Source organism: Nyctereutes procyonoides, unplaced genomic scaffold (assembly GCF_905146905.1).
Source record: "Nyctereutes procyonoides isolate TBG_1078 unplaced genomic scaffold, NYPRO_anot_genome, whole genome shotgun sequence".
Taxonomy (NCBI): Eukaryota; Metazoa; Chordata; class Mammalia; order Carnivora; family Canidae; genus Nyctereutes; species Nyctereutes procyonoides.
In genome coordinates, this window is record NW_026575052.1 from 55,909,918 (window position 1) to 55,937,541 (window position 27,624).

Below are 27,624 nucleotides of genomic sequence, written 5' to 3' on the forward strand. Positions count from 1 at the left end.
ACTTATTAGGATACATTAAGATTCTATCTATGGTCTAGACTATGCCCAACCACGAGTGTTCATTCGTTTTTAAATCATGAGGCTCCAAAATATATTTCTTTATATAAGTAAAAATGGCAATGAAGATACTAAATGATTATTTTTCAGTAATGGTTACTTTTCAGTGATGGCCAATGACTCTAATTCAGCATTTCATATTATTTCCTTGTTGCCACAGATGGTTTGAGGCAATTACAGAATTCTAAGTCCACTTATTCAAGTTGCTATTTTCCTATATACTGCCCTGCACTTTTTAAAAACATTAATGTTTGGCATTTTAAACGGCATCATGATTTTATTTTAGTTTATTATTTTTTATTTTTGGCATCATGACTTTATTTATTTATTTTTTTTTCATTTTTGGCATCATGATTTCAAACTCGTTCACAATACACCAAGTCTAAACATTTATTGGGTCCTATCTATAAAGACATCGTCCTCGCCCTCAAAGAGTTGACTTGATTGGTAGTTTACAACTGGGGCAAAAATTCAGAAAGGAATGTTTTCATCTTTTAATGTCACATAATGATCTGTGCTTTATTTATCTTTCCTTCAATAAATAGCAGGTCTGGCAAAAAAATATTAAATAAATACATAAATAAATCGTGAGGCTTTAATGCCACTTGCGTTGTGTTGTGTGACCCCTCGTTCAGCCACCGACGTCGGTGCACTGGCTTTGCAGCAGCTTGCCCGTGCACCTGCCTACTTGGGCTCTGCACCAAGGGGACTCCGCGGGCTCCCAGGCCGTTTGTCCTCCTTGCGGCGTGGGGGCGCTGCCAGCCTCTCCCACGAGTCTGAGAGCTCAGGAGCCGCGCCACGGCGACCCCTGTCGGCGGGAGGGGAGGACGCCGGCGGCGGGGGGGGGGGCGGCGGCGCGGTCCTCCCGCCAGCAGGGGGCGCGGCACCCAGGCGGCCCTCGGCGCAGGCGCAGGCGCGCCCCTCTCTCGGCCGCACGCCCCCTGACCCCGCGCCGCCGCGCGCGCTGCGGCCTCGGCGTAAGGGTTGGCGCCGGCCCGGGTGCTGCGGTCGCGGGCTTCCGTCTCCGCGGCGCCGCGGCCCATGGGGAGAGTCGGCCGGGCGGGCCGGGTAAGTGGCGCCCGAGGCGGCGTCCGTGCGCCCGTCCGTCCGGGCGGGGAGGGGGCGGTGGCGGCCGCGGGGGCGCGTCCCGGGCGGCGCTGGGCGCGAGGCCGCCGCTCTAGGCCGCGCCGCGGGGGGGGGCGGTGGCGAGAGGTCCCGGCCGGGCTCCCGCCGCCCGCGCCCCGCCGCCCCCGCCGCCCGCCGCCCCGCCGCCTCCGGCCCCCCTCCGCCGCCTCCGCGCGCTTCCCGTGCGGCCCGGGCACGCTCTGTCGCGCTCTGTCGCGCTCTGTCGCGCTCTGTCGCGCTCTGTCCTCCCGCTGCCCCGCGCGCACCTGCGGACCCCGGGGCCCCGACGGCCGCTCCCCGGCGGCTCCGCGCGACCTCTCCTCCCGCCGGGACCCCGCGCGCCGAGCCGCCGACGCCAGACGGAGGCGCTTGGGCCCCGGGGGGCTCCCGGGGCGCTGCTCCCTCCCGGGCCGTGCGCACCGCCACGGAGAGGCGCCCCGAGGCCGCGCGCCATCAAGGGCCCCTCGAGGGGCTGCGAAGGGGACTCCCCGGGGGGGGGAGCTCATGCCGGAGCCAGGCCTGCGGGGGGAGCAGCGGGCGGGCCCTGGAGAAGGGCAGCGTTCCGCGTCGACCTCGCGGGGGCCGTGACCCCTGTCCTGACCCTGCCGTGACCCCTGCCGCGACCCCTACCGTGACCCCTGCCCTGACCCCTGCCGTGACGCCTGCCGCGACCCCTGCCACAGGTGGGCTCTGCAAAGGAGAGAGGCCCGCAGCCCTGGAGATACCTGAGGAATGGGGGGGGGGGGGGAGAATGAGCTGACGACTTAAGCAGAGGGTGGGCTTTGGAATTTCATTAGGAAATGTGCTGCCCGCGGAACAGCTTAAGGATTTTATTTATTTATTTATTCGTTTATTCATTCATTCACAGCTTAAAGATTTCATTCATTTATTCATGAGAGACAGAGAGAGGCAGGCTCCATGCACCAGGAGCCGGACGTGGGGCTTGATCCCGGGTCTCCAGGATCATGCCCTGGGCTGAAGGCAGGCGCCAAACCTTTGAGGCACCCCCCCCCCGTTCCCCCCCGTTCCTCCCCTCACTGTACAGCTTAGGGCGAGTGGGTCGTGAGGCGGGACTAGAACAAGGCGTGCCGGGTGTGTGACCGGGAGAAGCTGAAGGTGCAGCGCGAAAAGGTGGAAAGCAAGACTGCGGGAGGGGTGCTGGTGTGTGCTCCCAGCTGCACAAACCTTTTACCGGGTTTGTCTTAAGTCACCTCCAGAAAACAGGTGGCCAGGCCTGGCAGTCCCGCAGGCCTGTCCTGCAGTGAGGAGCGGGCTTTGTTGGAGGCCTGAGTTAACAGGTGACGCTCTTGGGCTCCGCCGGGCCCCCCCAGCCTTGGAGCAGACGCGACCACGGTGCCCCTGGTGGATGTAGGGGAAAAAATGTTTTCACCCTCTAAAGAGTCATCATGGGTTTTAGGTAGGGCAGGTAGATGCCTTTTATTGCTTGTTGCCTGGGTTTTCTTGTAAACTTCAACATGCGCCGCCCCTCGTGTTCCCATCCTCTTCCTTTCTATCCGTGGGTACTTCGCACAGTCCCCGCGCTTCCCTTTTGCTTCAGGATGCATGAGTATTTAGTGACTGAGAAGAAAAAGGCCTCATCACGCTGTTTCTTCAGGTGCTCAGAACTCAGACCTTGACTCATTGTCAGTTGTATGGTCCTGGTGGTTTTTCTCCTGTTAGGATGGTGTGAAATTTAAAACTTAGCACACGAATGTCAAATGCTAGTAAAAATAAGTTGTGTCCTTAAAAAGCACATCTGACAATCTCGTTTCATAATGTCATTTAAGTAGGTGCACTACCATTTTCCATCCGCTCACTTCATTTAGAAAATATCTATGAGGGCCCCTGGGGGGCCCAGTCGGCTAAGCGTCTGCCTTGGGCTCAGGTCATGATCTCAGGGCCCTGGGATCCAGCCCCACGTCGGGCTCCCTGCTCAGGGCGGGGTCTGCTTCTCCCTCTGTCTCTGCCCCCCCCCCCATCTCTCATGAGTAAATAAATATTTTTTAAAAATAAAAGAAAATACTACAAAGATGAAGGCAAAACCAGCCCTTACCTTGAAGGGGTTTATAATGGAGGAGAAGCAAGCCTGTCAACCAGGAGGCAGCGTAACGCGCAGAAGTTGCTCCGAGAACGTTCAGGGGAAACCAGCTGGGGCTGGCTGGCTGGTTTTATGTGGGGGTGGTAGCCGCTGAGGGCTTCGGAGATGCACGGGTGTGTGTGTGTGGAGATGATGTACGTGGGCTGCCCTGAGGACGCGCCTTCCATGCCCTTTTTCTACTAGTTGTACATTTAAAAAAAAATCTCTGCTGGTTGAATTAGAATTTTAACAAGTCATTCTTCTGGCAGAACCACATTTACTGTTTCTTCTTTAAAAAAAAACAAACCAGGGAACCCTGGGTGGCACAGCGGTTTGGCGCCTGCCTTTGGCCCGGGGCGCGATCCTGGAGACCCAGGATCAAATCCCACGTCAGGCTCCCAGTGCATGGAGCCTGCTTCTCCCTCTGCCTGTGTCTCTGCCTCTCTCTCTCTCTCCCTGTGTGACTATCATAAATAAATAAAAAATTTAAAAAATGCTTAAAAAAAAAACCCAGCATATATAAAAGATGTGTCAAAGTGTGGTGTTACCATAAAAAAGAAATAGCAGCTGTTTGGAAGTTCTAAAAGTCACGTGTCTGTGTTTGTGTCTGACCCTGGCTTAAAGGACATCCAAATGTCAGAAAGCGCTAGTTTTTATCACCCGGCACCAGACTCCGTGAAATAGATGCGCTCTGGCATCTAAGTAGCATCTCAGCAGCAAGCAGGTGAGGTTCGGGTCCTGGCCGCCCCCTCCACGCTCGCTACACTTCGGCTATTGCAGCGTGGAGAACGCAGGACTCGGCCCTGACCCGTTACAAGTGCCTCAGGTGGCTAAAGGCAAAATGTGCACGCCTTTTATAGGGAGATCGCGTTACATAAAAGGAGGCTAGTAAGGAATTAATGGGAATGGGGTTCCAGGTGCCGCCCACCCCTTGGCTGGGGAAACCACTCGAATGGGCTAGAGGGGCATGGGCGGTGAATGTGGTTTGTCCAGGTTCTGGCTCCTGTTCTGCCTGGGAGATTCCCTGGTGCCTGTAGCCATTAGAACAGGCCATACGTGTGCAGCTGGGTAACGAGTGTGTCATTGCTGTGATGGATCCATTTCTGTGAATTTGAAGTTCCGTCCGAGTGGGAAAAGCGGAGAAAGCTCTTCCTCGTTTACTCTGGTGACGGATCTGATCTATAAGCTCTGTCACAGAAAACAGGCAGATGCTGCTAGGATGACATCAGTTGCTAATATTTAGAGTGTGTTTCCGAAGCTCTTGAGAGCAGAAACGGGGAGGTTTAAATGAATGATTTTGCTGCATAGTGATTTTCAAAAGTCGGAGAGGGATGCAAGTCAAATGGAATTGTTAACAGACCGTCTTCAATTTGGAAACGGAATCACCAGAAATAGGGTCCCATGGGACCTCATGAATTCAGCTACCACGTCCTCGCTAAATGCTAGATCCCGGATGGAAGAGCTCTGGTCCAGGAGGAGAGCCTCTATACTGTTTGACTTTTTTTTAACCCCGCAGATTTGGGGAACTATTTCCATTAGAGTCACTCTTCCTGGTAGGGAGATGCACTGGTGTTAATTGGCAGGCTGTTACCTCACCCCCCTCCCTCTTCCCTATCCTTCTATGTGGCTGGGTGGTCAGTGTAAGTAACACAAACCTTGGGATTTTAACCGTTTTTAAGGGCCTGGGACCGTGGCAGTAAGCACACAGGTCGTACAGCCGCTGGCACCATCTTTCTCCAGAGCCTTTTGCCTGTGGAGCCTTGGGCCTTGGGTGTTCTCCCTGCGGATTCGTGTGGCTGAGCGGACTTCACTTAATTACTATTAATACCTCCGCAAAAGTCCACATACCGAACCCCTGCCGTGTGCCAGAAACTGGCGGTGCACAAATGGCCAGGCTGGTCTCTTCCCTTCGTAGATCGGTGGGCGTTTGGTTAACCCGTTTCCGCTGGCACGAACATAACCGTAAATACCATTTTCGAGGAGGTGGTTGCGTTTCTTAGGAAGAGGTACCGGGAGAAGGAGAGTTTGGGTTGCAAACACATTTTGATGATTTCTCTCTCTATAATTTCCTAGGGAAGCTTCCCTGTTGACAGTCGTTTCCCAGAGCGTGTTGGCGTTCCCTCGCCTTTCTGAGAATAAAGGAGAAAAGAAACGGACCCGTCGCTGGACTGGGCGCCGCTGGCGACTGGCTGGATAGAGCCCGGCCCGTGAAGCCGGCTCGGGGGAAGGGTGCGGGTCGCTGGCGCGGTGCCCTGAGGGCCACAGGCCTGGGCTGCAGCCGGCTTCGTTTTTCTCTGCTGTTGCTCCGAGTTCTTCCGATGAAGTGGAGAGCGGAAGGCTACGTGTTTGTGAGAACGAGGAGTTCCCAGCCCCGCGTAGGCTCTGAGAAGGTACCGGGCAGCCCCGGGCTCTTCCTTCCGCGCGGTCGCCGTGGGCAGAAAGCTCAGAAAGCTCAGGAAAGACGGCTCGGGAGGGTTTGCAGCGGCGCCCGAACCGCGCAGCCGGCCTGCCTGCCGTTGGGCCCGGCGCCGGCGGGAGCAGGTTCTCGGGGGCGCCGGGCTCCCTCACTCTTCCTTTGCTGCCTCAGTGACTCAGGCTTCCCGCGAGCATGGGACCGTGGGTTGCCAAGTCCTGAGTCAGGCGCTCACTCCTCCGTCTGGCGCCGCGGGCAGCGGGCTTTTCTTTCCCAGGGACGTGCCGCTGTCTAGGAATGCGTGTTGGCGCCCTCCGCGGAGCCGCTGAGCGCCACGGTGCCCGGCTTTCCCCTTTATTCCCCCGGCCTCTGTACTCCCTTGGGGGCCCTCCACCGCGAGGGGACCTAGGAGCTGCAGGCGGCCCGAGGGCCCGGATGTAAACGGGACGGAAGGAACTGACGCGGCGGCGTGGGGCCCTGACGTCCGGGCTCAGCTGCCCGCTCGGAACCAGAGCGGCTCCCCCCCCCCCCCCCCCCCCCCCCCCCGCCCCACGCAGGTGGATCCAGGGCCAGCCAGGGTGTTGCAGTGGCGGGGTCAGAGAAGGGCGGAGAAGTAAGCACATACCGGAGAGGCGCGGGCGGGGGGGGGGGGGGGGGGGGCGGGGAGCATTCAATATCTCCCTTCTCCTCCGTCTCACCATCCTTCTGAGACAGACAGGCGGAGCAGGATTTGTTTAACACAGTTTCTATGGCAAAATGCTGTCTGGACCTGGGGACGGACAGATTTTTGAAATGTGTCCATAAATCGGAAACTACCCATGCAAAGTATGTATTTGCAATTTCGGAATTTCAGTCATATTTTTTTTTCTCTTTGCGTCTGTGAGAATGAGATTGATTTCTTCCTTTGCGAAGAGGGCTATGTCGCGGTTGTCGCGGTTTCACCCAGAATGTTGAGTTTTTTAAAAAGGTGAGAGTATAGGGGTTTAGTGGCAAGGATTGTGGTGGACTAGATTTAAAACGGGTCTTCTCACCATGACCTTGGGCAGATGACCTCCCAGAGTCTTAATGCTGCACCAGCCCAGGCTTCAGTGTAGCCTCGCACGAGGCTTCTCCAGAGGTTTCTCTAGCAGATCCTACATTTCCTACCACCCTGGCTCGATAAGGCTTTATGAAGCTTGATCTGGCTGTTTTGTTGTTGTCTTATATCCTTCTATTCTGCAAGGATATTATGTATTGACCATTCACATGCTGATTATTGATGATCTCTTTGTAATCAATGTTATTAAAGATTACACATTTCAACTTGGTGGGCTATGAGTTAGTTGAGGCGTTTATGATCCACCTCTCTACTTTCCTCAGTAATCAGTCATTTATGAAAATACGGCATCAGTGATAGCATTTCTTTTTTATTTTTTGTTTCTAGGCATGTGTTTACATTTCTTCTTCATAAAAGGTAGCTAATAGTGCTAAATCAACCTGGTAATGGGTTGTTGTAAAGTTTCTACTTTTCGTTGTTGAGTCAAAAAAGAATTTTTAAAAATTGGATATGTGTAATTGACAATACGTAATTATTAATAATGACCATTATATGCAATCGAGCAGAATGATTTCACTCATGAATTACTTGACCACATGATCTTATAGGTGGAAAAATTAATTCTTCAAGTGTATTTGTAAAGTAACATGTCGATATGGCGTCGCGTGTTAGGAAGGGCACTGATTGGTGGTATTGGGCGTTTTGACGTCTGTTGCTGAAGCTTTCTGGACCAGGTGACCTCTTCCACTACCTTTTACCTCTAAAATTCCATGATACTAAGCTATTTTAACATGAAAAGATAGGAAATCCTTCCTGTATTTTGCATTCTTTAAGCCTCATTCTCCTTGCCTTTCAGCATTAAACTTGAAAGATGTCCCTGTACGATGACCTGGGAGTGGAGACCAGTGATTCAAAAACAGAAGGCTGGTCCAAAAACTTTAAACTTCTGCAGTCTCAGCTTCAGGTCAAGAAGGCAGCTCTCACACAAGCAAAGGTAAGATAGGTCCATGGTGTGAAAGTGGAAGTCTACACAGCAGGTTCCTCCTGAGGATTAAGAGTAATTTGGTTTTAGCTTGTTCTTCTGCCTGTTTATCAGATATGTAGGGTTAAACATCTATAGGGGGAGAGGCTCTGGGTGGAGAGAAATAAAGAGTTTGAGATCATTGTGCTGTTGATGGAATAGAACTGTTTCAGGAAATCGGAATGAAGAAAATCAGGGCTCTCCATTTCCAGTGGTGACATTGGTTTTCAGGCTTCTGTGAGTCTTAGCTTGGCCAAGGATTTGACTGAAATGTTGCTTCATTAGCCATATTCCTGGTTTGGGGCCTGGGAATCTGCCTTTTTAAGTAGCATTCCTGCTGTTTGTTGTAGGTGGTTTGGAAGCAGTGCTTTGAGGAGCGAGGCTCTGCAGGAATTAAGAATTTGTATGCATTAGTGAAGGCTCCAGTTAGTTTTGAACGTGTTGGGCATATGTAGTCTGGGAGTAATTGGTTTTGTTCCTGTTGTTTACATGTTTGGCACTGGCAGTGTCTTTGGAATTGAGTAGCATATAACGTTAGGAACATAGTTGCCCATCGAATATATGATCTAAACTGTTACTGTCAGATACTTTTAGGAAATGAAAATGTTACTCTGGTGTGCATGTTGTTTTAAGGGCCCTTATATGTTAGATCATATGGCCCAGTGGAGGCTATATCACCCTAAATGTTCTCCTGGGAACATTGTCCCATCGGGAAATGAAAACTTTGCTCCTCTTACGTGTGGAGCACACATAGGCGTAAGAGACATAAACAGATACATAGTATATCTGTGACAGTGGTAAGTTTTATGGGCCGGGGAAATATGTATTAAAAGATTTCTTGAGAGGGAGGAAATAATTTCATAATAATGAAAAAAAACAGTTAAGAAAATCTGCCTTAGAGCTATATTGAGATACTTATGAAGTGTTTGAATTTAGAGGATTTGCTTTAAAATAACCCATTATGGGGCAGAGGTGGTGAGGATTCACATGAACACAATTGCCCGTGAGTTGATAGCTGGTGCAGCTGGGACATAGACATTTAAGGATTCATTAATCTGTTCTCTTTAAGTTTCCTGTTTGAAATTTTACATTGTAAACATTTTTTAGAGTTGGAATTATTTTTCTTTGCCTTTACTACCTCCTCAGTAGTTGTTTCTGTTGACGTGCTTACATTTGAGTGCTCAGAGCTGCAAAAGGTTTTAGGATTAGGATACCCACAGGTAAAGGAACAGTGTCTGAAAATTTTAGTTTGTTTTGCTGATTCTCCTGATCATGGTTTTTGTCTTTTTGAAATTCATCATGACAAGATTTAAATTTTTTTGCCAGTATTTTTTAAACAGATAATTTTGTCTTTTTTTGTTGTTGTGTTGTAAAAAGATTTTATTATTTATTTATTCATGACAGACAGAGAGAGAGAGAGAGAGACAGGCAGAAACACAGGCCGAGGGAGAAGCAGGCTCCATGCAGGGAGCCCGACGCGGGACTCAATCCCGGAACTCCAGGATCACGCCCGGGGCTGAAGGCGGCGCTAAACCGCTGAGCCACCTGGGCTGCCCGATAATTTTGTCTTAAAACAGGATCTCACCCCACTTGAAGGGAAGATTAGCAAAACAAATCTTGTTTTTTTTCCCTTTTAATTTTTTTAAATTGGTTAATTTTTTAAATGTTCTGAATTTCATGTGACTTACTTTGCACATGAGATTTAGGAAAAAGGCTTTAATATTCCAATGCCAGTGACGTTTAATGTATTCTCCTTGAAGGCCTAATATTCCCTTTTGTAAAATGGGTCTGGCTTAAGGAGCAATCTCATAACTAATAACATAAATTTAATTAGACCTTAAGTGGACACAATTAGTGGACAATCTTAGGTCAGTGGGAGGTAACAAAATAGAAGAGCAGAAGTCAAAATATACTAGATATATACAGATTAAAAACTGGGCTGATTCTTCAAAATTACCAACATAAGTATTGACAGCTTTGTGGATTATTTGCAGCCAAATTTTAAAAATCCTAACTAATTTGTTTCTTCCTGCCCAGAGTAACTTCAGGATCACTTACCCTATCCAAACAGAGAATATTTATAACATATCAGTTAAAAACTAGCTTATATAAAATACAATTGAGAAAAATAGATCCTTTCAAAAATATATTAAAAAGTTAAATGAAATTTACTCATTATGTACTGATTTGGATATCCTCTTTAGTATCTGCTTCAGTCTGTTTAATTTATGCTTATCAGGTTTTCCCTTCTCCAGTATAGTAATTTCAGCTACTAGGACATCTCCTGAGATTTCAAATAGGTTTTTAAAAGATAGGTCAGAATAAAAAGTGGTCTGTGAAATCATTTCTGCTAACTTTCTAAATCTTTCTGAGATTGCTCTGTGAAGTTAGCATTTTGTTTTTCTTGAGGGAAGTGAAGATATGTTGCACTGATTCTCTTAGGTTTAATTGACTAATTAATTACTCAGTACTAGGTTGGCCTAACCAAATCTGTAAAGGTGTTTGGTAAAGAAAACTACCTACAACTGAAAGATGGAGCTGTGGTCTCATGTGGGATATAATAGAAAATACGTGATTTGGAGAATCTTCCCATTGTCTTCTAAATTTTGGTATTCATTTAGTGGATTGTATATCTAATGATTGGATTAAATTGGTTTCCTTAACATTATAAGTACTGTTAAATTCAAGACGATAGTGGTTTATTTTGAGCCTTTTATAGTAATAACAATGAAAGCATATAACACTTTAAATTGCATTTAACACTTCACGCACCTGTGAAGTATTCAGTTTTCAGGAATTACAAGGACATAGAGGAATAAGTGAAACTAGACCACCAGGAAGTTAACAGACAGGTCTAGAATGTGCAGCATTTTACAAGTGTCGGGGAAAAGAGGAGGAGACAAAGACGCGGCTCTGGTGGTGATGATGACAACAGCGGGGGAAGGAATCTGTTCTAAATTGAGAGATTTAAAAATCAGATGCTTTGGAGAACTTTGGTATGATTCTAGTTCAAAATAAAATCAGTCATTTTAGGGGACAGACTGGAAAATCTGAGTATGAATTGGGTAGGAAATGATATAGGGGATTATTGCTTTTATGAGATGTGGTAATAGTACTGTGCTTATGTAAGAGAATGTCTAATTTTAGGAGATTAAGGGAAAGTGTCATGAATCTCCAACTTCTTTTCAGATGGTTCAATACAAAATACAGGTGTTCAGTAAAGAAAACGTGATAACAGTGGTACGTGAATGAGTATTGTTCTCTTTAAAACATTGTTTTCTATGGGCTCATAATAAAAGAGGAGTTTAGATTCTAGTGGGAGGGAACAACTTCTAATTCACGAATATCTTTTGCTCAGGATATAAAAGCATATCTATTCCTTGTGAAAGAGTCCCACTAGTCTAAGTGTGATGTGCCCTCCTGGGGCCAAAGGGAAAATCAGTGTTAGAGCTTTTCTCATTTATTATTTTTCATGAAGATTTAAAGAAAAGAGACCAAGCTTACTGTAAACCTTTTATAAAAATAGAGGAAATTTGTGTTAAAAAAAATGGCTATGGAAACCAGTATATGGTGGTAGTAATAATAGAATTAAAAGGCTGTTGTTTCAAGAATGTTTTTCTGATAATTGAAAGGTTCGTTACAGAGGCCAAAAAGCTTTGTTATAAACAGTGTGAGTTTTAATTTGAAGCTTCAGTGCACTCCTTTTGTTTTTCCATGATTTTAGAGCCAGAGAACGAAACAGAGTACGGTACTTGCCCCAGTAATCGACCTAAAGCGAGGTGGCTCTTCAGACGACCGGCAGATCGTGGACACCCCCCCGCACGTGGCGGCCGGCCTGAAGGTGAGCCGCCCCGGGCCTGAGCGGCTCTCCTGTGTTACGCGCGTGTCCCCAGAGCACGGTCTCCTCAGTGGGTCTTTGCAGGCTAGCCAGTGCTCTTTTCGGCTCAACTGTAAAAATTATTATTTAAAATAAAATAGTACATTATGGAAAAATCAGAAACTGGTAATAGGCAGAAAGGGAAAAACAGTCGGACCTACTGTTTCCTTTCTGACAATGCTACCCGCTAGAAGTTAAAAACTTTATATTTTGGAATATCTTTCCGTTCTCTGCCTCCTCCACCTTCTGTTCCCTAACCTTGGTTTTCTCACTTTATGTGCTGTGACCGTGTGTGTATGTCAAAGAGTGTAGATTGTCTGATCATTTTACCGGCTTCACTCGACTTCCTCACATGCGTTATACCACAGTTTATTTGGTTCACTTCATGCTGAATATATGGGTTGTGTTTAATTTCTGGTGTCATAAGGACAGTTACAGTTAGTGCTTATTGTCTTGATTACAGACTACAGTAGAGAAGAGGTTCAAATTCTACTAGCCTGACCTTTACACTTCAGCGATTTTACACAGTCTTTAAAACAAACAGATGTGGTCAACTCTATAAATGGCCTAGTGAGGATGAGGAGGATTTGGACCAGGGTAACTGAGAAATGATACAAAATGAGGGATAAATGAATTCAGTGTAGAGCAGTTGAAATCACACCCACTCCTCAGGTAACCTAACCGTGTCCCTCTACAGATGGCGGGCAAGTAATAGGACTGCAAGAGTTTAGTAAGCATCACACACACAAATTGCTTGATGAAAAATGACCAAACGGTTAATAAATAGAATATGCTCTTATTGCTGTTTCTTAGCAAGGTCCTCTCCCTACCCCCACCCCGATTAGAAGGGACCCAGATCAAGCTGAGACATAGTCCCACTGTATGCCCGCTCCTTTCAGTATTTAGTTTCAGTCAGAACTGTTCTGGGTTGGAATCTGCTTCCCAAATTTGCTTTTATTCTGAGATTTTTTTGGCCGGAAGAACTGGTGTTGGTTGTGCAGGCTGATAGACTGTCAAGAAGGAAAGACATCCCCTAGTGGAGAGGTTTCTGGGGATTCTTTGTCATTTAACACTTTCCCCCCACAGATTATCTAATTTTTCCCCACCGCATTTAACCAAAAACTAGGGTTGTTGTTTCCTGTTACTGGGTCTTGACTCTACAGCAGCACCACAATATGTAGTTTACTTTTACCCACTCCCCCCTCCCCAGCATTGGGGCATTGACATTTTCATTTCTAAAAATTGAACAGATGACTTTATTCTTAATGGCATTTAGAGATGATGGCTCTTTGTTCAGCTCAGCAGGGTTTATACAGTAAAAGTTGTTTACTTTCAGATTTTGAAATGACAAAGAATTAACCTTGATATTGACAGTTGGTTCAGTCAGAAACTCTGTGGTAATAGTATTGTATAAATTGAGTAGCTGATTGTTAGTTTTTCTCCTGTCTTAATAATAACTGAAAGGAAATCTTGTGTATATGCCTTTGTGTTTTTAAAATAGCTTTTATATGAATACAAATTCGTAACTACCCTTGGGAACCTTGCCTTATTTGATTTGTATCAACTTTTCAGTGTTCTGGCCAGGAGCTGATTATAGTTGTTTTTCTAATTTCTTATATTCATTGGACATCATATTTCTGATTTTTAGTTATAAGAAAGCATTGAAATGTTTGTTTACAATGCAAAACATCACATGCAATAGTGTAATACAGGAATTGTCCAATTTAGATCCCTTGATAATGAACGTAAGCTCTCTGTATCACATCAGTCTTGTGTTCACATACAAAACACATTTTACAAACAGCTGTGCTGCCTTTGCTGGTCTGGGGCAGTGTACTTCCTGAAGGAGGTGCAGAATGGGCCCTCAGAGACTCTAGTCCCAACCTGTGCTTGCTCACAATATCTGTGGAGACCAGTTAGGGCATTCATTTTTACAGAAAACTAACAAAGCGTGGAGGTTTAGAGCCCCATTTCTGGTCACGTATTTTCAGGTCAGCTGTGCTCGGCCTGCCTTTTGTTTTTCTGATTTCTTTAAGACTACCTGTTTTCTCTCAAAGGGTAGCCCCAGTTTCTAAATGTACAGAAAAGAAATGCAAAATGTTAACATCCAAACCTGATCTTAGTGGATGTTAAAAGAATTAATGATGTGAAGGGAATTGTATCCACCTGTATGAGACTCAGTGCCTGAAATGCATCCTACCTGGAAAGGATTGTGTTCCAGAGGCTTCAAAAAGTCCAGGAGGATGCTTTTTATTGTGAAGTCTTAATATATCCTGTTTCCACTTAAGCAGAATCTAAAATTACTCTATTAAGTGGCCACAAGAATGATTATTATTCATGGATTGTTTATTTTTAAGTTTTCATAGGGACATACAAAAGCAGAAGTATTCATTGTTTCTTATGAATAGTCTAATTTATTGCTTGAAATTTTAGATGGTGGCAGCTTGTTTACGAATTCCAGGAAGATGCCATAGGGTATTTATGGAATTCATACTCAACTGAAAGGTGAAACTCTTGGTTCAGCTGCTTCAGATAGCTAGGTGTGTGGCCACATCAGGTCACTAACCCTCCGTAGGCTTCCGTTTCCTCGTCTGTAAAGCAAAGGAGGCGGATAGATGGTCTGCAAAGCCCCTTCTAACGCTCATATTTTTTTACTTTAATTCTATGAATAAAATTGTAAAACATGAGGATGATACAGTTTGGTATTTTTGCCTTCCTCAGGATCCTGTTCCCAGTGGATTTTCTGCAGGAGAAGTTTTGATTCCTTTAGCTGATGAATATGATCCCATGTTTCCTAACGATTATGAGAAAGTAGTGAAACGCCAAAGAGAGGAACGACAGAGACAGCGGGAGCTGGAAAGACAGAAAGAAATAGAAGAGAGAGAAAAGTAAGGCTTTGTCTGGATTCGAGGATATATTTAGCATTTGAAATATTCTTTGGGTTATTAATGAATGAACTTTAGTGCTGTCTGTAAAGGCTGAAGTTCTCATGGTACATCTGAGCAGTCATCAGAAGGAATCAGTTTATTTTCAAGAACTTAACACAGGCATGCCTCATTTTATTGTGCTTTGCAGATGCAGTCTTTTTTACAAATTAGAAGTTTGTGGTGGGACGCCTGGGTGGCTCAGTGGGTTGAGCACCTGACTCTTGCTTTCGGCTCAAGTCATGATCCTCAGGGTCGTGAGATTGAGCCCTGCCCCGGGCTCCACGCTCAGTGTGGTCAGCTAGAGAATTCTCTCTCTCCCTCCCCTCTCCCCTCCACCTGTGTACACAGTCTCTCACTCTTCTTCTCTCTCCCTCAAATAAATAAATCTTTAAAAATAAAGTTTGTGGCAGCTCTGTATGGAGCAAGTCTATCAGTGCCATTTCTTCTTTTTTTTTAAGATTAAGATTATTTGAGAGAGCATGGGCAGGGGTGGAGGGGGCAGAGGCAGAGGGAGAGGAAGAGAATCCTCCAGTGGACTCTGTGCTGAGTGTGGAGCCCAGCACAAGGCTCTCCGTCTCACCACCCTGAGATCACGACCTAAGCTGAAAGCAAGAGTCAGATGCTCTTTGGACTGAGCTACCCAGGCACCCCTCAGTGCCATTGTTTCTAATACCATTTGCTCTCCTCATGTGTCTGTGTTACTTGGTAATTCTCAATATTTAGACTTTTTTCATTATTATATTTGTTATGGTGGTCTGTGATCAGTGATTATGACTTCCTGAAAGCTCAGAATGGTTAGCATTTTTTAGCAATAAAGTATTTTTAATTAAGGTATATACGTTATTTTTTTAGACATAATTCTATTGCAGACTTAATAGACTACAGTGTAGTGCAAACATAACTTTTCTATGCACCAGGAAATCAGAAATTTCATTTCTGATTTCATAAAATTTCCTTTTATTCTCTTTATTGCAATATTTGCTTTACTGCAGTGGTCTGAACCAAACCTGCAGTGTCTCTGAGGTGTGCTTGTGGTTATGTTCCAGCATGAAAGCAAACACTAGAACAGATCTCACATCTAGATGTAGGAAACTTGAAGTATATTTTGTGTGAGTTGTTAGAAAAGTGACTTAAAAATCTGATGTTGAATAATGAGATGCCACTTGAATCATAACCATTTAAAATACTTAAAATATTATGGGCACCTGGCTGGCTTAGTTGGCAGAGCATGCGATTTTTGGTCTCAGGGTCATGAGTTCAAACCCCATGTTGGGCAGGTAGAGCTTACTTTAAAAAATAAAATATTTAAATGCTTCTTTAATTTTGAGCCAGATGGAATTTTGAAAAGCTTATATACATCTTTCATTTATAATTTTTGAAAGTATGAGTAGAAAGGACTTACTTGTATTGCTTATTTTGAAAATATTGACTGTTAATTATTCAATAGTTATATAAAGTTAATACTTTTTCTCATTTATTGAATCATTTCATGAGGTGAAAGCATGTTCTGCAGAATCAAAAATATTAAAGTGTTACCTATGTTGATATGCTTTAAAATTAAAAGAGGTAAACATTGAGTAAACTTTTTTCTTGCTACTTATATTCATATGGCTGTTAAATTTGTTCAACTTATCTTTTGAATTTTTATCACTTAATTTTTGCTACTTCCGCCTTCAACCAGTATTTGGTCATGTGCCCCCCCACCCCAAATAGTTTAGTGAGAAAGAGAGGATTTGAGAATTTTCTAGCCAAGAGCAAGTCAAGGTGACATCCATGTGTTCACATCTCAAAATTGGTTCTTCTGTAACGAATATTTGGGTCCTTTGTTGTCACAGGAGGCGTAAAGACAGACATGAAGCTAGTGGGTTTTCGAGGCGACCAGATCCAGATTCTGATGAAGATGAGGATTATGAGCGGGAGAGGCGGAAAAGAAGTAAGGCGTGGGACATACCTGTCGCATCTCAAACTTGTGACATTCTACTGCTTTTCATAGTCATAGACAAGTAATTGAGTTGATATTGATTAAGGTAATTTTGTCTGGAATTCCAGCAGTCCATATTCACAGAACAGTTCTAACCTACATCCTCTTTTCATGTGCATTCCTCTGGGCTTCTCAATCCCTCTCTCACCTGTGTTGCTTGGAGATTTGGAGCATACCTTACGTACGTGCGCACAGCCACATTGATCTCTTCTCGTTGCCAGCTGTGTATGCGGTCAGCACCGAACAGAGTCCAGGCACTCGTTTCCAGTGTTTGCCACTGACCTGCATGAATTTGAGGAAATCGCTTAGCTTCCCTGAACATTGGTTTCTTCTGGGGTCTGTGGAGAGTAGGGAGACAGGAATTTGAGCCAGGTACTTCATTAAGCCCCTTCCATTTCTAAGATTTTACACGCAGAATTGTACTTGTGTCAGAGCTGAATTCTTCCTGCTTACTGGATAGCTAAGGAGTGTTCATCGGGGAGAGAACGGAATGCTTCTTACATTCGCTTCGTTGTGTTTTAATTGCTGAGATTTCCTTGGTTTAGTTGACCAGTTTGGTTGACAGGTTGAGATTTATTTGAGAAATTTAAACCTTCTCCTTGTCTGCTAGATACCAGGTTGTACTGTTCTAAGAAGCACTTTCCATCACACAGCTCCAAGTAGGAGCTGTGATTATCCCCATTTTAAAGGTGAGAAATCTTAGGCACGGAGGGAGCTAAAGCGCTTTATATAATGTAAGTCCACTGTTCAGAGGATCCAAGATGTTTGTTTGCCCGAAAACCTCCCTTATCTTGTGGTCATCTTCAACACAATGTCACAGAGCTGCAGTATATTTCCACATGCATGAGCTCAGTTGTATGAGTAGTAGTGTGGCCAGCCTGTTCCTCCCCAGTGTACAGTGAGGCTGATTGAGGGTTTTATTTAAAATACTAATTGAGTTGGAAAGGAACACGTCTGTAATAATTGAGAACTCTTAATCTTCCAGTGCAGATATAAATTAAATGTATTTATTGGATGCTTACTAGATGCAACAGCAAAGAACCAAGTTCATAGATACACAGAGAACGGATTTGTAGTTGATAGAGATGACAGGGTTGGGGGTGGGCAAAAGGAACAAACTTCCAGTGATCAAATAAGTCATGGGGATGTAACATATAGCATTAGGTGTAGTTAGTACAAGTATATTGCGTATTTCAGAGTTGCTAAGAGTAGATCTTAAAGGTCCTCATTATAAGAAAAAACACTTGTAACCATGCATGATGGATGACAACTAGACTTATTGTGGGATCACGTCACAGTATGTTATACACTTGAAATGAATGTGTCATGTCAGTTATACCTCATTAAAAAAAAAGTACCACATGCTGAGCAGTGTCAGGTTGCACTGTGTTGTGTTTCTAACAGGGAGGAGAGTTAACATTTGGGTGCACTGTGTATGTCAGGCATTTTGGTAAACATTCCATATCCATTCTCTTGCTGGCTAACAAATGTTAATTAACTTGTTTTAGAATCCAGTGTATTTGTTCATCTTACTTTTCCAGTTTACAGATTGGCTGCCCTTTGCATAAGGAGCTGTGCTTTCTATATTAAGGACATTGTTTTTAACACAATCTATACAGACTAGTAGTAGGAGAAAATAATGGCATTATTTTCACGCTGCTGTTAACAGATTAATGTTCACATTTTAACCAGATTAGTAGCACATTTCCAGTAATCACCTGCACTTTTTATATTAAATTCAGAACTGATTTTTTTTCAGAATCGGTCAGTAATCACCTAGGTCTCAGTGACAAGGTAAAAAAATGATAATAGGTACATCAGAAGAAACATAAGTTTCTTTTAGGTTCTTATTTCTCCATAAGTCTAGTCCAGCCATGTTCATTCATCGTGATGCACAAACACTAGCTTTAGAGTTTCTTTTGTGAAACCTTACATGTGCTGGTACAGCATGGTTTGTAATGTTTGGGTTTTTTTACTTTACATTTTATTATTATTGTTTCATTGGTGGTTTAAGTTGTAATACCTATGTTAGGGCCTAATGAATCTAATGAAAATCCCTTCTATCCTCCATGCCTGTTCTCCTCCCGGTTGCTGGATAGCAGGTGGAGTCTGTTTGGGTTCGTTGTGTCATCATTGTCCAGGAGACAGGAGCAGGAATGGCGACAACACAAGCACCAAAGTACCCACATTTCCAAATAGGTGTTTAGCTGCAGTGGTTGACGCCCTAGACAGGAGGGTGCTGGGTTGTGGTGGACTGTGTTGGCGCCTCAGGGAGCTGGGTTTTATTCTGTCTCTGCTATTAACTCCTCTGATCCTCTTCTCATCTGAAAACTGGAAGCAGTAAGACCTCCTTCTGAGGTTTCTTGGACCTAAATGAGATCACACGAAAGAAAACACTTCACAGGCAACAGACTTCGGGGAGAGTTATGTTATAGTGTCTCAAGTAGCTGCTAGTTCTCTGGGCTGTGTTCTCTCACCTTGCAATTCACTTATTAGCTGCATTCTGGGGCTTTTGAATGCCTGCCATGAACAAGATGATTTTGTCTGCCTGTGTTTTGCCCATTTTCTGTGTTTTTAATCCTAGACTCAGAGATGAATTTGAAAATGTTAGTAGGAGGGATGAGGTGGCTGGTATCTCTCCCTCCCCGTCCCCCAGGGAAAGGGTGCAGTACATCGCAGGGCGAAGGGTCAGCATGTCTGCTCCTCTAACAGTGGATTATTGTCTTGCAGGCATGGGCGGAGCTGCCATCGCACCACCCACTTCTCTTGTAGAGAAAGACAAAGAGTGTATGTATCTGTTTCTTGTCATTTTTTATTCTGACCCACCTCTTGGACCGAGTCAGGGGAAGTCTTAGCTTGAATCAGCCAGGTGTTTTGAGTGTAAAGCGTAGTAGCCTGAAAACCCACCCTCTGGCTCTACCACTAAGGCCCAGGGGGAGACCACCCTTCCACTCTGTGCTCTAGAAGTTTTCATGCCAGGCCGAGGCTTGGATTTTATAGGGTGAGATGCTTTTCTTTTCATTTAAGTAATTTATTTTCTCTAACATTTCATAGTTGGAGTTAGGTTAAAACAAATGCAGCTCATTTTACAGCTTTCATACTCTGGTTTAGAGGTCGTTAAATTCATGACCTTCCACAAGGTGGCAGTGCCTTCCTTAATTAGGTTTTTCTGCAGTGAGTTTCTATTTCCTTCTATGTGTTGTGCATATTTACTTAAATTGCCAAAACATACTCATGCAGCGTTTCTTCTCCCAGTAGTCTAATTTAGAATATTTGGATTGGATTTGGACTTTGATAGAGCATCCAGACCATTTTCATATCCTCTGGGTTGGACCATACCTAAACTGTCCCAAGAAAATAAAATTATCTAGTGCTTTTTAGTACCTGTTGCACAATTTATGTCATCTTTTTAAAGAAGGTCAGTCAATTAAAAAAAAAAAAAGGATAAGTCAAAAGATACTGTTAAATACGTTTTATGTGGAGCACCTAACAAACCATAAGCCTGAGGAGCAAAGCGGGAATCAGGAAGAGAGTGTTCCACCTCTGATTTTTAAAAAAAGAAATGTAGTGGCTATAAGATTAATTTGTTTTTTATCTTATTCCTTGTAGGTAACTGATCTGTGTAAGTATAGTTCAGAATTATTTTGTAGTATTTTGGTAAGCCTGTTTATTTTTATCCAACAGTACCCCGAGATTTCCCTTACGAAGAGGATTCCAGACCTCGCTCTCAGTCTTCCAAAGCTGCTATCCCTCCTCCAGTATACGAGGAACAAGACAGACCCAGATCTCCAACTGGACCTGGCAACTCCTTCCTTGCCAACATGGGGTAATGGTTCCACTTGCTCTCACCTCAGCAAGTGTGAGGACAGGACTCAGTGAGAAGTGTTGCCAGCCTTGTCAGTAGATGCGGCTTTTGGTGGAAAATGAGGCACTGTCAGGTTTATGGGGGGCATGCTTGGAGTGTGCAGTCATACCGCGTTCTTCAAAAGAATCAGTGCTTGAGTCACGGGGAGGATGTTCCAGCATGGCACTATAAGGTTTTGTACCACACATCAAGCCTTTTCATGTAAGATTTGAATGATTTAGACACTGAACATTATGTTCTCTAGGTAGGAACAGTTTCTGATAATTACTTACATTGGTTTTCATAACATTTGCAAACAAAATAGCTCATATGAATTAGAGCTGAGTTATGCTGTAATCCAAAGGGTGAGTGACTTTTTTCTTGATAAAATGAGCCATTTGCTTTACTTTATGGTCATGGTTCGGCACTTTGAGTTTAAAATACTTAGTCGTTCTAACTATAATTAGAAATTTGTTTGCTGGCATATATAATTCAGTTTTAAGGTGACTTTCATATAGGGCTTGTGGATTTGTTTTTGTGACCCCCCTGTGGATTTGGCATGCTTTTTGGTTTAAGAATGTTTTATTGTGTTTCTCTGTGTCTCATGCGATGAGGAGCTATCAGATGTAGCAGCATTACACTAAGGCCTACACTCTGCCTATGACATTGCTGCTGGAACTGTAGCGTGACGCTCCTCTCCTATGTGCATGTGCTTGGATTCCGAGAGCCATTGGAGAGGGGACCAGTCAGTGGGAGTAGATGGCGGGGGTTTATACCCCGCGAGAGGGTTTTCAGTGTCTGGTCATCTTGGTATCCATCTCCTTGACCTGCACTGCTTTCTGTGGTATAATTGGTGGCTATTAAATTACATGAAGATGAATACAATTTAAAATGCATTTCCTCGGTCACAGTAGTGTCCTCTTGGGTGCTCAGAAACCATGCAAGGCAGTGTAGATAGCATTTCCGCTCTTGCAGAAAGGATTATTGGGCCGCCCTAGAACATGTGCTGGAGGGTGGACAGATGTGAAGCTGGGTTTTGTTCTGAATTCCCCTTTGAACAGAGATTAAGTGTTCACCACACACCCAAGGAAAGTACAGGGTGGTGTAGCTCAGCCACCTTCAGGGTTCTCTGCTCTGGATCAGCTTGTTCAAGTGGAATTTGTAAGGAAATTAATGACATGTAGGAAACCGTGTAGGTGCGCTGTTACTTAAAACAGGATTTTGTGATTCAAGCTTGAAATAGCAGTAGTTGTGCTGGACTCCCTGGAGACCCTTGAAGCACCTCTAGGGGCAGTTTGAACGCTCAGTACTAAGAGCTGTGGGCAGGTTCCAGCTTCACTTTACCACATGCACCTGTGAAGGAATCTCTAAATTGGGGGTCTTGATTTGCTCAGAGTCAGCCTTAAGCTGGTCAACTAATCTGGGCCTTAGTATCTTCCATTTTCTCATCTGGTAAATGGATGTGCTCAAGAGTTCTTTTGTTTATAAGGACTGTCACCAATAACTCTACTATTTAGAAAAATGTAGTCGTCTTCATTGTGTGAAAATCATGCTTGTTTTTTGACGGGCACACTTGGAAGTAAACCGTGGTCATAAATTGTATAGCAGTGCAGTCTCTGGAGCACACAAGACGTCTAGTGTTTTCTAACAGTGATACTGGGAGAATTTGGGGAGAATATGGGCATTTTCCTTACCTCAGAGATAATCTCAGGATGTCCAGGATTTCAGCATTAGCTTTTTCCATTTTTTTTTTTTCATCCTGAGTATCCCCACAACCTCCAATGATTGGCCCGTTGGTAATTATGTGTGACCACATCGAAGCCCATGTGAGATTTAGACTTTTTCGAGGGTAATTGCTATGATATAAAATTGGTTTATGCCATAGCTGGTGACTTCAAGGCCAGGAAATCCTTCTCTTTTCCTTCCTCCCAGTGGCACAGTAGCACATAAAATCATGCAGAAGTACGGCTTCCGGGAAGGCCAGGGTCTTGGGAAGCACGAACAAGGGCTGAGCACAGCACTGTCAGTGGAGAAGACAAGCAAGCGAGGAGGCAAGATCATTGTGGGTGATGCCACAGAGAAAGGTGGGTCTGTTCCACGAGCAGGGCTTCTGGGGTGGGAGCAGGGGGAACGTGGTCCAGCATGAGAGGACCAGCCCTCTCTGGAGTAGACCAAGAATATGGGATTATGATGTATTCCACTTCTGTGTTGTGGAAACAGAGGCTCGGGAGGCTTATCGGAACAGATCTAGAGATAGGAAGGTTCATGGGGAAAAGACGATAGACTCACAGAAATACTACTCAGAGAAGTGTTTTCATGCCTATTTGTACTATGCAAAGACCTTGTTAAACTGGTAAAATCAGAGTTATGGTTTTAGAGCATGAAAGAGCCCTGTGCAGTGTGTCCGTGATGGTACTGGTGTATTTCCATCCTTCATGCGTTTTTTACTTTTTGCTTTTTCCTACCCTTTCAAGAGTGATTTCTCATTTTCTTACGGATTGATTGCTCTGTGAAGTCTGGTGTTATTTCACAGTCTGGTGGTAGATGATGCCTACTTGGTGTTTTATTTTCATCTTATTATTATGTTCTGTTCTGTGCTGAGGGCATATTGAAATGAGTCAAACGTGTAGCTTCACATTTTAAAAAGAATTGAGTTTATTTTGAGTATCTTAGTTTAGCTCCCTTTCCTAAAGAAAGAAGAAAACTTTGCTGGCAGCCCTGTCAACACATGGCCTGATGAAGCAGCTGGTTGGCCTGACAGGCTAGAAGCCAAAATCAGCCATCGCCCTGATTTGTAGGGTATATGAAGTTAGTCTGCCAGTGGCTGGCTAATTCACTGCTTATTATATTGGACTGGTGACCTTTGGCCACACTGCATGTGCCAATACTCTGACCTGTAAGGTTTGTGGTCTGTGCTCTGTCAACTGTGTGAACTAAGGAAGTGACCCTAAGCAAAAATCCCAGGTAATTAGAGAAGCTGAAAACTTGTAGAAATTATGGTAAAAACCTATGCTGAAGCAGAGCAGATATTTTCATCATGGATAAGGTGACATTTTTGCTCAGAGACTGATTGCATAAATGCTTATAGATGAATCTAAGGACATAAATAGTGGGAAGTACTCTTGAAATTAAATTAGTCATTGTAACTTGGACTCCGTGTTCTAACACGCCTACGTCTTAAATGTTTTGCTACAGATGCATCCAAGAAGTCAGATTCAAATCCATTAACTGAAATACTTAAGTGTCCTACCAAAGTGGTCCTCCTAAGGGTAAGAAGCAGAATTGAAGAAACCCGTTTTCCTACCTTGATTTTTGCTTGTCACTCCACCTTGATCCATCTTTGCATGCTTTCAACCCTATTGATACAATAACAGTTAAAACTGAAAATAATTTTTTTGCAAATGATCGTTCTGGATAGATGCCATCTAAGGTTGATATCTTAGGTTCCCTTTTCACTAATGTTTCTTTGCTAAATGCAGTATTCAAGACTGCAATGAGTAATTGCTTTAAAATTTTGAAGTCGTTCAGTTTAGTTTATCTATTTTGGTTTATCTAGCATAGATGCTCTTGTGACTCTCTATGAAACTTAGTGTATGTGTGTGTGTTTAGTGTTTCTCAAAAGATTTTCTTATTTCACCTTTTAATTTTACAACAAAATGCGTTCACTTTTGCCTTGCGCGGTAAGCCATGTTTAACTTGGGCGCCTGTCCATGTAGGATACTCTTTCAACTCAAAGTGGAACATCAACTCAAAAAATTATTTTTCAGTTAAATGAGTAAAGGGAGTGTACCTCTGTACGGTGTTACGTACTGTGAGCTCATAATTTGATTTAATTCAACATGTTAAAAACCATAAATATTTTTTTGTTAAGAAATACCAACTTTTGGATACTACAAGGATGAAAATTCTCATTGTGTCATTTGGGATTGAGAACATTTGCCATCGTGAAACAAAGTTATTTATTCATCTCCTTTATTTGTAAATTACACTTGAACTTATTCATTTTTGTTCATAGAACATGGTTGGTGCAGGAGAGGTAGATGAAGACTTGGAAGCAGAAACCAAGGAAGAGTGTGAAAAATACGGCAAAGTTGGAAAATGTGTGATATTTGAAGTAAGAGGGCTTTCTTTTGATTTTTGTAACCTAAGTTGTAACTGACAGGTTACCAGACATTTTCTGCAAGTAGAGACAAGTTGTACTGTGAGTAATATCGTCGAAGGTCACAGATGATGCCTAGATACACTTCTTTTACATAGTTATAACAATTTTAAACATAAAGACAGGAAGGACTTCACATTTTATTTGGTGAAGAAATAAATTATTTCCTTTTATGATTGAGGTTTAGTTTGACGACTAAAGACTTACTGTCATGTGCTCAGTAGTTGAGTTAGTTGGACGTACCTTTGGTTTCTTTCATTTGGCAAGTGTAAATTTAGTGCCTCCCACATGCTTTTGGAAGACAGGAAACATGTCTGTGCTCTCAGTGGTATGTTCAATTGAAGAAACAACAAAACACATGTAAAAATAGGGAATGTTCAGTTGCTAGACTCTGTAGTATTCACTATAAATACAGGAGTCAAGAAAAGGATTTGATCACAAAAAATAGAGCAAGCTTTGTGAACAGTATCAGATGTGGGTGAGCTTAGAATGTATGGGTAGGATTTGGATAGGAGGAACAGGTATCCTGACAGGGTCACAGCTTCTGGAGACTAAGGGGGCTGCAGAGTGGAATGTTTGGGAGTGCTGTGAATGAATGGAGTGGGGGTGCTCACCTCGGAATGAATGGGGGACATGCTCACCATGGGGCCATGTTATACCAGGCTTGGAGAGCGTGACAGAGGAACTTAAGCAAATGTGAGAAGCAATTAGAGCACAGATCTTTTCATCTTAAATTTCTGCTCCCACTGCTGCTTCTCTTCTATATCACGTTCTGTTTGTTGACTGCATAGTGATTTGTTTAGGTGTCGACTGGCATAGGATCTCTTCAGGGTTAAATGTGGCTGTGCTCAGTTAGCTCTGTGTTCTCTGCCCCAAACACAGTGCTTCTCATAAATAGACATTCAAAAAAAAAACCCCAGATGTTAACAAATTTTGATGATGAAAAAATCAGTTATTTCCTTGGTATATGACTTGTTCTGTATATGATAATTGTAATACTTACTCGACAAAAGATCAGTTAAGGAAGAAAGCTTGTATTCAACTATATCTCCGTTGATAACTTCACCTGTTACACTTTCATTTCTTTCCCAGATTCCTGGTGCCCCTGATGATGAAGCAGTACGAATATTTTTAGAGTTTGAGAGAGTTGAGTCAGCAATTAAAGGTAAGTTGTACAGCTAAATGGAAAGAATAAAGAAGTTGAATTTGTGATCTAGATCCTTATAATTAAAACAATATTCTTGGAATGCCTTACAGATCCCTGTATTAACTGACATTCTTTCTGTTTGTCTTTTAGCTGTTGTTGATCTGAATGGGAGGTATTTTGGTGGACGGGTGGTAAAAGCATGTTTCTACAATTTGGATAAGTTCAGGGTCTTGGATTTGGCTGAACAAGTCTGATTTTAAGAACTAGAGCACGAGTCATCTCCGATGATCCTTAAATGAGCTGCAGGCTGAGCAGAGAAGGAAAAGGCCTCAGCCAGCCTGTGTGGCTGCTGCGTACAGAGACTCTTGGAAGGACTTCTAAGATATATGTTGATTGATCCCTTTTTTATTTTGTGGTTTTTTAAATATAGTATAAAAATCCTTTAAAAAAAAAAAAAACAATCTGTGTGCCTCTGGTTGTTTCTCTTTTTTTTATTACCACTTCTGAGATGATTACATTTTTTGCTAGGATTTCATGATAATTCTCAAGTGCTTCAGTAATACAGCATTTCTTGCACTAAAAAATCTAGAAAGTTTTGGGATATGGGGTTGTATTGTTATCCTTTTCTTTCTTTTTTGAATCATTTTAATAAAACCTGCAAGTTACTAAACTGTAGCTTCATAAATTCTATAATAAAGCATCATCTTGGCAGTCTGCCAAAGGTGAACATGTTTGCTTTCTCTAACAGAGAAGTTCTTATTGACTCCAATCTTAGAAAACTCTCTGTGACCTGAGCTAAGGTTGAATTGCGAACCTACCATGATTGGATAGATCATCTTCGGTGAAATTAGACTGTGGGGTGTGTGGTTGGGGGTAGGGGTAGACGGGTGTAGAGACCATGGATCTAGCACTTGTTTTCAGAGACTCACCTATAGTCTCAGTGCAGGTCGGAAATGACATGTTGATCCTAGAATCCACAGGTACATTGTAAACGTGCGTCCAGTTATATTTTGGAAACGGTGGCTCATAGGGGGTCACGTTTCTACTGGCAAAATTTGCAATAGTGTTAGTTCTCATGTGTAATTTTTAAATTTCTAAAGTGCTGCTACAGAAGCTACTTAAACTGTACTGCCAGTTGATAGAATTCTGGAATTGTGAAAAATTGTACCATTGAAGTGTGGTGGTATGTATGGCTTACAAATGTAGCAGGACCACAAAAACAAAACCAGATAATGATACTTGGTACTGAGGTTCATTGCCAGCACAGGAAGTGTTTCCAGAATATACTGTGCCTGTGTTCTGTTCATTGCTTGCCCAAATACTGCATGTGACTTTCCTGGAGTGGCAACTGGAGAGCACGCATCTATGTTGTCTCTAGGTGATCACCACATGGAAGTGTGTTGTGACCCCATGGGTGAAGAAAGCACTCAGCAGTTCTTTGCATCCGTGGTTTGGAGACATAAGGAATATTCTGACCCTTTTTAAAAAAGGATTTTCTCATGTTTTTATTTAACATAAATAAAAGAATAACATTTTCTCTTTTGTGGTATTATTTTACTGAGTAAAACTGAATTGAGACTCGGTTTTTGTGATAAAAGTGCACATATTCTATAAAATAGGTTTGGGTTAAAGAATATAAGGTATAAAAGAATGACATAATTGAATATTTTGCAGGAATAAAAATCAACAGCCCTGAGACTTGAACAGGTCCTCTGGTGGACCTGACTACCTGGACCAAACAGTAAATATGGGTGTATTACCTTTGGGTTTACAGGTACCTAAACGTGCCTGTACTGAGTACAGACCTTCCTCGACTTATGATGGGGTTACATGCCGGTAAACCCACTATAAGCTGAAAATCCATTTAGTACACCTTCCCTGCTGAAAGGCCTAGCCTAGCCTCCACTATCTTAACTGTGCCCGCAGCACTCTCACCAGCCTTAAGGGGGGCGAAGTCCTC

At 43.5% G+C, this 27,624-nt stretch overlaps 2 protein-coding genes across 3 annotated transcripts; one reads left to right on the plus strand and one right to left on the minus strand.

Annotated features, from left to right (window-relative positions):
• Nucleotides 1–741: 741 nt before the first annotated feature.
• LOC129514119 (basic salivary proline-rich protein 2-like) lies at nucleotides 742–1,688 on the minus strand. Its single transcript, XM_055332668.1, has 2 exons — nucleotides 1,312–1,688; nucleotides 742–1,234 (listed from the first exon to the last, which is right to left on the minus strand). Exons 1-2 carry the CDS (start codon nucleotides 1,686–1,688, stop codon nucleotides 742–744), a joined length of 870 nt encoding a protein of 289 aa, XP_055188643.1.
• On the plus strand, nucleotides 1,008–27,199 carry RBM17 (RNA binding motif protein 17). Of its 2 annotated transcripts, XM_055332203.1 has the most exons (13): nucleotides 1,014–1,125; nucleotides 5,333–5,649; nucleotides 7,565–7,702; nucleotides 11,454–11,570; nucleotides 14,328–14,494; nucleotides 16,369–16,466; nucleotides 19,245–19,301; nucleotides 20,199–20,340; nucleotides 22,291–22,442; nucleotides 23,554–23,627; nucleotides 24,374–24,472; nucleotides 25,610–25,682; nucleotides 25,815–27,199. In XM_055332203.1, the coding sequence occupies exons 3-13, from the start codon at nucleotides 7,580–7,582 to the stop codon at nucleotides 25,916–25,918; spliced, it is 1,206 nt and encodes a 401-aa protein (XP_055188178.1). In that variant the 5' UTR covers nucleotides 1,014–1,125; nucleotides 5,333–5,649; nucleotides 7,565–7,579; the 3' UTR covers nucleotides 25,919–27,199. The 2 variants fall into 2 exon arrangements, with proteins under 2 accessions (XP_055188179.1, XP_055188178.1); XM_055332204.1 differs by lacking the exon at nucleotides 5,333–5,649 and having other exon boundaries at nucleotides 1,008–1,125.
• The last annotated feature ends 425 nt before the right edge of the window (nucleotides 27,200–27,624 follow it).